Source organism: Crinia signifera, chromosome 4, assembly GCF_055691185.1.
Source record: "Crinia signifera chromosome 4, ASM5569118v1, whole genome shotgun sequence".
In the NCBI taxonomy this organism is placed as follows: Eukaryota; Metazoa; Chordata; class Amphibia; order Anura; family Myobatrachidae; genus Crinia; species Crinia signifera.
In genome coordinates, this window is record NC_139220.1 from 301,842,555 (window position 1) to 301,854,543 (window position 11,989).

The 11,989-nt window shown below is 45.8% G+C and overlaps 1 protein-coding gene across 15 annotated transcripts in view; it reads right to left on the reverse strand.

Annotated features, from left to right (window-relative positions):
* The window catches only part of CACNA1A (calcium voltage-gated channel subunit alpha1 A), a 243,911-nt gene that overhangs the window by 106,888 nt on the left and 125,034 nt on the right, over positions 1-11,989 (reverse strand). For 14 of the 15 annotated variants that reach the window (XR_014473620.1, XR_014473621.1, XM_083185296.1 and 11 more), the window contains 9 exons: positions 10,748-10,840; positions 10,106-10,315; positions 8,044-8,156; positions 7,201-7,313; positions 6,860-6,991; positions 6,660-6,732; positions 6,438-6,561; positions 5,698-5,765; positions 5,510-5,616 (listed from right to left, as the gene is read on the reverse strand). Coding sequence is in view for 13 of the 15 variants with exons in the window: in XM_083185296.1 (XP_083041422.1) it covers positions 5,510-5,616; positions 5,698-5,765; positions 6,438-6,561; positions 6,660-6,732; positions 6,860-6,991; positions 7,201-7,313; positions 8,044-8,156; positions 10,106-10,315; positions 10,748-10,840 (1,033 nt within the window). In the remaining 2 variants the exon portion in view is untranslated. Of the gene's footprint in view, positions 1-5,509; positions 5,617-5,697; positions 5,766-6,437; positions 6,562-6,659; positions 6,733-6,859; positions 6,992-7,200; positions 7,314-8,043; positions 8,157-10,105; positions 10,316-10,747; positions 10,841-10,920; positions 11,337-11,989 lie in introns of those variants that run through there. The other variant, XM_083185306.1, reaches the window with a different exon arrangement.

The window sequence follows — 11,989 nt, forward strand, 5'->3', positions numbered from 1 at the left end:
CTATATTACCTGTAGTAACTAGTACTATATTACCTGTACTAATCTTCTACTGCATTACCTGTACTAACCTACTACTGCATTACCTGTACTAACCTACTACTATATCACCTGTCCTACCTACCACACTACTACCTGTACTAACATACTACTATATCACCTGTAACACCTGGACACTCCCTCGATCTCGTCTTCTCTCGCTCTTGTTCCCTTACTGACTACACTATCTCGGCTTTTCCTCTTTCTGACCATCACCTCATCTCCTTCTCCCTCACTGCGTCCCCCTCTCCCACCCCCCCTCCCAAGCGCATTGTCTCACGGCATAACGTCAACACACTTGATCTTGCTGCCTTCTCAAACACGCTGTGTCCTCTTCTCGCCCCAATCGCCCTCATGTCCTGCCCGAACCTCGCTGCCTCCCTCTATAATGACACCCTATCTACGGCATTGGACTCTGCCTGCCCTCCCTCCTCTATCCCCCTTCGATGCTCCAACCCCCAACCGTGACACTCACCTATCACCCGATTCCTTAAAAAGTGCTCTCGCACTGCTGAGCGCTTCTGGAAGAAATCACGCTCCCTTGCGGATTATCTCCATTTCAAATTCATTCTTTCCTCCTTCAGCTCTGCCCTTGCTCTGGCCAAGGAATCCTACTTTAAGTCCCTCATCCTTTCCCAATCATCCAATCCCCGCAGGCTCTTCGCCACCTTCAACTCCTTGCTCTCCCCCCCTCCTCCAGCTCTTCCGTCCTCCATCGTAGCCGCTGATTTTGCTACCTACTTTTCAACCAAAATCTCCTCTCTCAGGACTGCCATCACTGCTGCCATGACCTCACCCTCTCCCTCCTCCACTCCTACATCTCCACTCCCCTCCTTCCAACCCCTGTCCTCATTTTACCCCACCACTGCTGCTGAAGTCCACTCTATCCTTCAATCCGCTTCTCCCTCCACCTGCCCGCTTGATCCTATCCCCTCCAATATTATCCGTCGTCTCAGTCCATCAGTCTGCTCTCACCTGGCTCACCTCTTTAATCTTTCCCTATCCTCTGGGATCTTCCCTTCCTCCTTCAAACACGCTCTTGTCTCCCCAATTCTCAAAAAAACAAATCTGGACCCCAACTCTCCATCCAACTACAGGCCCATCTCCCTCCTCCCTTTTGCCTCCAAACTCCTAGAACGTCTGACCTATAATCGTCTCCTAAGCCACCTTACTGCTAACTCCATTCTAGACCCCCTCCAATCCGGGTTCCGCCCTTTACATTCCACTGAAACTGCCCTGACCAAAGTCACTAACGATCTACTATCGGCTAAATACAAAGGCCTCTTCTCTATCCTCATCCAGCTTGATCTGTCGGCTGCCTTTGACACTGTTGACCACCCTCTCCTGCTCAACACCCTCCGCTCCTTTGGCATCACTGGCACGGTCTTCTCCTGGTTCACCTCATACCTCTCAGATCGCTCCTTCTCCGTCTCCACTCCGAGCTCCTCCTCTCCTACTACCCCCCAGCCAGTCGGTGTTCCCCAAGGGTCAGTCCTTGGCCCTCTCCTCTTCTCCCTCTACACCACCTCTCTGGGCACCCTCATCAGCTCCTATGGTTTTCATTACCACCTTTATGCTGATGATACCCTAATCTATCTCTCCTCCCCCGACTTATCCCCATCACTCCTGTCCAAGGTCTCCGAATGCCTCACGGCCATCTCAGCCTGGATGACCCAACGCTTCCTGAAACTAAACATGGCTAAAACTGAACTTCTAATCTTCCATCCCCCGAACATCCCCTCTTCTCCCACTATCTCCATTAGCATTGGTGAAACCGAGATCATGTCCACCGACCAAACGCGCTGCCTCGGTGTCATCATTGACTCCTCCCTCTCTTTCACCCCCCACATTTGTGCTCTCTCACAGTCTTGCCGCTTTCACCTACGCAACATCTCACGCATCAGACCATTCCTCTCCACTGACGCGACCAAAATTCTCATTCACTCTCTTGTCATCTCCCGCCTTGACTACTGCAACATCCTTCTCTCTGGGCTACCTCTCACCCGCCTCGCACCTCTCCAATCCATTCTTAACGCTGCTGCTAGGCTCATCTTTCTCTCCCGCCGCTCTACCTCCGCCTCCCCCCTCTGTCTATCTCTTCACTAGCTCCCCATTCCTTTCCGAGTTCTCTTTAAACTCCTCACCACCACCTACAAGGCTCTCTCCTCCTCCACAGCTCCCTACCTCTCTTCACTGATCTCTATCCACACTCCCTCCCGTCCTCTTCGCTCCATCGCTTACCGCCGACTGACCTCTCACCTAATCACCTCCTCCCACTCCCGTGTCCAAGATTTCTCTCGCGCTGCCCCCCTGCACTGGAACAACCTCCCGCCACCCATCAGGCTATCTGATTCCCTTACCTCCTTCAAGCGCTCCCTCAAAACCCACTTTTTTCGACTAGCCTATCCCTCCTCCTAACCTCTTTTGATCCTCCTATCCTGCCTCCGTTCCCCTCCGTTCCTACTTATCCTATTGTATTTCATTCGTCCACCCACCTATTTTTAGTATGTTAACTCTTATGAGCAGGGCCCTCCTTCCTCACGTACTCACCCTACCTCATTACCTCACCTGTGCTCCTGTCCTGTTCTTCCCTTCCTCTACTTCATCTTCAGTCTCCTTGACAATTTTGACACCTACTTCTGAACTGATGCTGATTTTAGTTCTACCAGCTATACCCCTATTTATACTGTATCTTTCAACACACCCTGTACGTTACCTTGTAATTTGTTTTTTTTTTTGTTTGCTATGTACGGCGCTGCGGACACTTTGCGGCGCCTTATAAATAAACATACTACTACTACTACTACTAACCTACCACACTGTACTACCAGTACTATTTTTCTGGAAAAATAGGTTCAGGAACTCCAGGTCTGGGGGTGGATCAATTAAATATAAAAAAAACATATATAATAGAGAGAGGGAGGGAGAGATAGATGTATATATTGTATATATTGTATTTAGAAACAAAGGCACTCACAGGTGACTTTAAAATAAAACTTATCTTATGAAAAGTACATTTTCAGTTTCTGATTATGTCATATTTAATTAGAGGTTCAGGAACTGAGTTGAAAAATAGCACTGTGTACTACTATATCACCTGTACTAACCTACCACACTACTAATTGTACTAACCTACTACTATATCACCTGTACTAACCTACTGCTGCATTAAATGTACAAACCTACTACTATATTACCTGTACTAACCTACTACTATATTACTTGTACTAACCTACTACTGCATTACCTGTACTAACCTACTGCTGCATTACCTGTACTAACCTACTGCTGCATTACCTGTACTAACCTACTACTTTATCACCTGTACTAACCTACTACTATATTTACTGTACTAACCTACTATTGCATTAGCTGTACTAACCTACTGCTGCATTACCTGTACTAACCTGCTACTATATTTACTGTACTAACCTACTACTGCTTTACCTGTACTAACATAATACTATATCACCTGTCCAACCTACCACACTACTACCTGTACAAACCTACTACTATATTACCTGTACTAACCTACCACTGCATTACCTGTATTAACCTACTACTATATCACCTGTACTAACCTACTACTATATTTACTGTACTAACCTACTAACCTACTGCAGCCAGGCTTATCTTCCTCTCCCGCCGCTCTATTTCTGCCACTCCCCTTCAACAAAATCTGCACTGGCTCCATTCCCCTACAGAATCCTCTTCAAACACCTCACACTCACATACAGGGCCATCTCTAATTCCATTGCTCCATATATCTCTAACCTCATCACCATTCATACACCCTCCCGCCCTCTACGGTCGGCTGACAACTGTCGTCTCTCCTCCACCCTGATCACTGCTTCCCATGCTAGAGTACAGGACTTTGCCCGTGCTGCACCCCTTCAGTGGAACGCACTCCCTCGCTCCATTAGACTCTCCCTGACCTTGCAAAGCTTCAAACGGGCACTGAAAACTCACCTATTCATCAAAGCGTACCCTTCCACTGCATAAACTTGCTGGTTCTCCGACCCCTTGCCTGTTTAGATCCTGCTATTTAGCCACCACCCACTTGCTTGCACCTCTTGTAATCTGTCTGTCTCCCCTTCCTACTAGATTGTAAGCTCCTCCGAGAAGGGCCATCTTCCCTCCTGTTGTCAAAGCCCACTTCTCTTCACATGTCACTCACAGCTCTCCTATACTCCAACACCCAATGACCATCTTCGTCTGCATACTCATCTCCATCATTGGCCTCAAGCCTCTAGTTGTATGTTGATTGAGTCCTCACTACTTACATTTAAGCTGTAATGTGTATTGAACTGTGGCGCTCTTTATTTGTACTCTATTTTTTGTTATCTATTCAATGTAATACTGTTTTGTCTCCCTGTACTGTTCCTTTGTACGGCGCTACGAAACACTTGTGGCGCCTTATAAATATAATTATAATAATATTGCATTAGCTGTACTAACCTACTGCTGCATTACCTGTACTAACCTGCTACTATATTTACTGTACTAACCTACTACTGCTTTACCTGTACTAATGTACTACTATATCACCTGTCCAACCTACCACACTACTACCTGTACAAACCTACTACTATATTACCTGTACTTACCTACTACAGAATACCTGTACTAACCCACTACTGCATTCCCTGTACTAACCTGCTGCATTACCTCTACTAACCTACTAATATATCACCTGTACTAACCTACCACACTACTACATGTACTAACCTACTAATATATTACCTGTACAAACCTACCACACTGTACTACTATATCACCTGTACTAACCTACCACACTACTACATGTACTAACCTACTACTATATCACCTGTACTAACCTACCACACTACTACGTGTACTAACCTACTACTATATCACCTGTACTAAGCTACCACACTACTACCTGTACTAACCTACTACTATATCACCTGTACTAACCTACCACACTACTACCTGTACTAACCTACTACTATATCACCTGTCCAAACTACCACACTACTAACTGTACTAACCTACTACTATATCCCCTGTACTAACCTACCACACTACTACGTGTACTAACCTACTACTATATCACCTGTACTAACGTACTACTATATCACCTGTACAAGTTAACTTTTGTCTCTCTGTACTGTTCCATTGTATGCCTATTGTACGGCCCTGCGAAACACTTGTGGCACCTTATAAATAAAATATAATATTAATACTAACCTGCTACTATATTACCTATACTAACCTGCTACTATATTGCTTGTACTAACCTACCACACTACTACCCGTACTAACCTACTCCTGCCTTGCCTGTACTATCCTACTACACCATTCGGCAACGGAACATCTTTTCAGCAATTTGTATACATTCAAATCTCTATTGTGATGAGTTATTTAACATAATGTGCAAGTCACAAAATGGATGTTCATATACGCCAGCACAGAGAAATTTAGAGACAACTGTGTCATAATGAGAACTTACGCTGCTATAGACATGCTAGTTGTTGACAGTGGGCTGACTTCTGCAACCTCCTTAGCTTTCTGCTTTGCCAGTTTCTTATTGGCTGCCTCCTCTTCCTCCTGCTCATCCTGTAGACGTATAGAGAGATAAGTCACTGCAATAGCCACATACCAGCAGAATGTATTAATAAGACATCGCCCACAGCGTACCTTGGTCAGCTCCTGAGCGTTCGCAAGATTGTCCACAGCGATGGCCAAGAAGACATTCAGCAGGGTGTCTGTGCAGGGTTAGTTAAGAAGAACGTGCAGACCTACAATATCTTGCCACAATCCTTAATATGCATATCATTTAATAACTGCATCTAGTATATATTTTGTCGTGACTAGTCAGACCCATAATATACTGTAGATGTAGACACCTAGGATTTATACCCCATGCAGTGTGATATGCCCAGCGTTACTGAGATGCTAGAGGCCTAGCGGAATCAGCAAAAAAAGGCGCTCATAATTTACTACAGCGGTTCCGCATGGTGGTTTGAAAGTCCAAAGGTTTTGCACCACATTGAGGTTCTTCAATATATATGAGATATATTTAAAAAAAGCCTTTTTAAAGCATGAAGAAGTGGGCAAGTGGAAAAAAATTGGCCCATAGCGTCTAATCAGCTTCCAGGAAATATTTGCCACGTACATTCTTTAAAATGATAGCTACAAGCCGATTGGTTACTACGGGAACTTCTGTACCTTCCTGATTGTATCAGAGGTAACAACATATTGCTCGGGATATAACAGAAAAACAAACCAACTGTCGGAGATGGTTTTACGCTGCTGGGGGCCAAGCACATTTTCTTTCAAAAAGGGGTCAGGTCGCTGGGCAGCTCTGTGGCTTCTTCAATATATTTTATGACGACAACCTCCTCACTGGCCCCTGAAACCTCTGAATATTAGGATACAGTTGCCAAAGAGTGTGAGGATGATGAAATAAATGGAGAATAACATGCCGGCGTCAGAGGTTACTCCTCCCTGAGACTTGATGCCATCGTACATTACTTCATTCCAGTCTTCCCCAGTCAATATCTGAAGGAACAAAGAAAAAAAAGAGTAGAGGCATCTAAGAGATACAATGTGAGGGCAAAGGGCCGTTGTTCAATGGAAAATTGGCAAACGTGTCCTACCTGAAACACAGTCATTATTGCTGCAGGAAAATTGTCAAAGTTTGTAGAAGGGGTTTTGTCATCAAAGTTGAACCTGTTAACAAAAGCGGAGACATGAGCAGCAGAGTTAGTAAGGCATGAGCATGACCGCTCCACCGAGCTCTGTGCTAGGACAGTGTGCCCACAATCAGCCACGATACAGTGTGCCACGCAGTACTTACTGTCCACCAAACAGCTGCATCCCTAGTAAGGCAAAGACCACGATGAAGAGGAAGAGCAGGAAGAGCAAACTGATGATGGACTTCATGGAGCTGAGCAAGGAGATCACCAGGTTCCGGAGAGATGCCCAATACCTGGCGTGGGAAGAGATACAATCACAGGAAAGAAATAGGAGGAGGAAGGAAAAATAAGCCACAGACATGTAGAGAAGGTGTCTGTAGGATACAGTATTCCTCTGCAGCCATACTTTGGCCCCCATATCAGTGCACCTTGTAGGTTCGTGTCACAAATGATCGCTTGCGAATAGGACATGGATTTGCCTGTCTGTCATTGGGTCACCTACTTTGTAACCTTGAAGATTCGCAGCAAGCGGAGGGCTCTTAAGACGCTGATCCCGAAGGATGTACCAGGCTTCACCATTGCCCATATGACCTCAAAGATGCTCCCAGTAATAACCTGGAGGATGTAGACAGAGACATATTAGTGGAGGAGCCATCTGCCATATAACCTGTATCAGTACAGAGGCCCAGCTCACTAGCAACATGGAGGGTATTTCACCAAATTGAGGCCACTGCAGAAGAGCTTTCTGAAATCCTACGCGACTTATGCGGTGGAGCTGGTGAGAAGTAGCCTCTGTACTCTCTCCGGCAATGACACCAATGCTAGAGCGCTTCTAGGGACCAGTGCACTGTCCAGAAGGTTGAAGCCACACTAGGATCATAATCTGGGCAATGAGGGAACCCCCCTCAGGTCGGGGAAAAAAAGCTCAATCCTACATACCACTTTCATTATGTGTTATTGTCACTAATGCCTGTGCCAGCAGGGTTCCCATACAAACCATCTCATGTGTCAGATCTCCTACATCTCCTCGTTAGAACATGTAAAAGGGACATAGGACACTTGATTATCCTGGATCATTGTACCTAGGCTACAGAGAACGCTCACAGCTAATTAGTGGCTGTGCAATTATCTACTGTACTGTATCACAACACAGGGAAAAGTGACAAGTCAGATAGTGCTAGCTCCGAAATGTATGGACATGTATCCCGCTAAATACCATATAAACAAGTGAGAAAACCAAAATTTCTTCCTATAATATATGTGAGTGTATATATTCTGTAGGCTTACACCAAGCCAAAGGCAATTCCTCTCACCATTAAAAAAAACAAACGATAGACATACTTACGGCACAGTCAAAGCAGTTGAACGATGAGTGAAAATAAGGCCTGGTTCCTAGACCGTACATTTTTATAAACATTTCGGACATAAAGAGCCCAAGGAAAATGAATTCTGCATAGTCTGCGAAGGAAAACAGAGGGAAATGATCAGTTGTTACTTATCCCTGGTGCCTTCTGGTGGAAATAACTTATGTACTACAGCGAACAACGATCTCCTTAAAGCCAGCTATATATTCATTGAGCGCTATACTACAGTCACATCCTCCCGGGAACAGCAGGCGTTGTGTAACTTGCTGGGCCGTAAGCTGCATGACAAAATTGATCAGTCCTTCAGACACCTTTGAAATTCCAGCCTATGAAAATGGTGTAATTATAAGAGTCCCACGCTGTGCACTAGCAGATCACAACTGTGCAACTACGTCTGCAAGAATACCTGACACTAATTACAGCGAGGAGAGCATATGTCACAATGCAGGCGTGCCTGTGATATCTAGGAGCGAAACTAAAGCCCCAAATATGATTTTGATAAAGGACATTGTAGGGGAGGAGAAATGGGATGAATTCGACTTCTAAAGACTCGGTTCCATTCATTCCGAGACTGCTCACTGGCTCAGATAGCAAAACTCATGTATAAACATAAATAAAGCATAAATATTCCTCAAGTGTATTGGATAAAATACTGTTTAATTTTATTCTTTCTTCATGCCTGTCAAGGAAAAATTGTGACTAAATTATGGCATAAGTCATATTACATTTACACACCAAATGGAAAACAGATGTTCACCTTTTAGATGTAGGAGTTTCGATATTATGAAAATAGAGGGCTCAGATTTACTATTACAAACTAATACTTTCCAATATCCCCCAAGCCATCCCCCCCAACACCACTACCACCCACATCAACACTACCATCCATATCTCCACCACTGCCCACATCACCACCACCACCCCCTACACAACTACCTTCCACATCACCCACACTACCACCCACATCACCACCAGCACATCTTCACCACCCCCTACACAACTACCTACCACATCACCACCATCACCCACACTACTGACCATATCACCACCAGCACATCTCCACCACCCCCTAACACAACTACCTACCACATCACCACCATCACCCACACTAATGCCTACATCACCACCAGCACATCTCCTCCACCCCCTACATAACCACCTACCACATCACCACCATCACCCAAACTACCGCCCACATCACCCCCAGCACATCTCCACCACCCCCTAACACAACTACCTACCACATCACCACCATCACCCACACTACTGCCCACATCTCCACCACCCCCTACACAACTACCTACCACATCACCTCCATCACCCACACTACTGCCCACATCACCACCAGCACATCTCCACCACCCCCTACACAATCACCATCACTCACACTACCGACTACATCACCACCAGCACATCTCCACCACCCCCTACACAACTATCTACCACATCAACACCATCACCCACATTACTGCCCACATCACCACCATGACCCCCTACACAACTACCTACCACATCACCCACATTACCATCCTCATTACCACTGGCAATAACCACCTGGTAATTACCATCCTCATTACCCCTCTACACATACATCACTTCTACCCACATCACCAATAACGCTAACACTATATCATCCATATCACTGCCAGTAAACCCACCTCCATCACTGCACACTATGACTAACTCCAACAGCATCACCACCCATGCCACTACCCACACCTCCACCACCAGCCACATCAATACCAGCACCCCCACCACCGCACACGTTCTAACTATCTCCCACAGCACTGCCCACATTATCACCTCCACCCACTTCACTCCCATATCATCACACCCAACACCACCACTGCCCATACCACCATCAACACTATCTCTACACACACTACCACCACCTCCCACATAACCACCACCCTCACCACTGTCCACCTCCACCACCACCTTTACTAGTGCCCACACAACCACCACCTACCACAGCACCACTACTGCCTACACCACCACAAACATGCTCATCGTCACCATTATCTTCCACTGGTAGTAACTCACAGAGAAAATTAGTTAGCTGTTCAGGCTGGCCGTAGTGCACGATCGCCACGCACAGCGTGTTAAGTGCTACCAGACCTAGAACCACCCAGTAGAAGGCCTGAGTCTTCACCATACGTCGGATGTAGAAACGCAAACGTCGTTCTCTCTTGTTTAGATATGTGTTATTCTCAATCTTGGCACTTTTGATACTGGCACGAGCAAACGGGGAGCCTACAGGAATGAGAGGAAGAAATGAGCTAAAATAGCACAAATATTACTTTATTCCCATCACAATTGGGTTAGACTTTAACGATATATTGGGAAAGCATAAACAATGTTCCCGCACAGCAAACCTAATCTTCCTCAACTGGTACTGCCGTCATCAATGCTCCACAGGATGCAAACTGACATATAAGCCGATCATTCCCATATCTCATTTACATGAGAATAGCATAGCGATCAGAACAGATGTAGATATAACACTGCATACAGTATACAACTATTAAACAATGGCTATCTACCAAACCAGCATAACCCATGTACCGTAGTTCCTGCTTCCAGCTGATGAATATTATTTCAATCACTCTACACTGCCCGGGACGTTCTCTTGTCTATATTCCACAACTTCCCTAAAAACACCTGCGAGCAGAGTAGGTAACGTACCCACTGAAGAGATGTCTCCTATCACCTCCTCCGCCTCGTCAGCGTTCAGCAGCTCCGTTTTGTTCTTCTTAATGACAGGTCTCCGTAGGGCTCCTGCGAAAACAAAACATGTGTAATGAACATACACACTGAGGGTCATGTATGACCCAAAACGATGCGGATAAGCCACTCACAAGCGACATCTGAGAGAGCACATTTATAAACGGTCCAGGGGATTTCCGGTTAGAGCATCCACATTCTGCAGACATTTGACGATGGTCTGAGATGATACGGTGAACTCCGTAGTGAGCCCAGTCATGCTGTATGTACGGATACCTGCTACAGGTTCAGTCTACTGGTGGGTGTTTCCCTAGCTCGCCCCTCCCCCAATCAATCATTTTTCTTCAGCGTCACCTGTCTTAATCTAGGAAATTATGGACCATATTTTTATTTGCGTGTACATAACGAACAGAGGTGGATAATGTTGGGCAGGGGTGCGTCACATCCTCTTACTGACATTTTAACTCAAGACTTTGGGTACATAAGAAAACAGTGACTCTCAGGGAGGGGGAGGGGGGGTGTTAGGTCATGCTAAACACGCCCTAGGGTGGGCATGTCCAAACTGCGGCCCTCCAACTGTTGTGAAACTACACATCCCAGCATGCCTTGCCATAGTTTTAGCATTCCCTAGAAGCAAAACTGTGGCAAGGCATGATGGGAGTTGTAGTTTCACAACAGTTGGGGGGCCATAGTTTGGACATGCCTGCTAAGATGTGTAGCTCCACAGCAGCTTGAGGGCCGCACGGGAATACTCCTGCAGTAAAGCAACAGAATCCAGAAGTTTAATTGCATTTTTGCTCACAATCAGCAAGTTGTTAATTTCTTTCATTGAAGTTAGAGGTTTGAGATGCATCGAATCCTACCCTGGTTTCAGGCTTTTGTATAACACCTAGAGAATACTCTGGACCTCTTTTCCCTGCCACCCTTCAGATGGGTATGGGTAAAAACTATGTCGACATGCATTGGGTTGGCCACTGAACGTCGACCTATGAAATAGGCCGATGTGCTTCAGGTCGACATGGTTGGAAGGTCGATAAAAGCATTAGGTCAACAATGGCAAGGTTGACAGTGAAAAGGTTGACATGTTTTTTCTCACTTTTTTGTCCCGCTTCGGGCACACTATTTTTTTATTCTCCCTCCACGCCCTAATGGATGGTAGGGCATGAAATGCCGCCTGTCGGCGCATGTCAGCTCGAAAAAAAA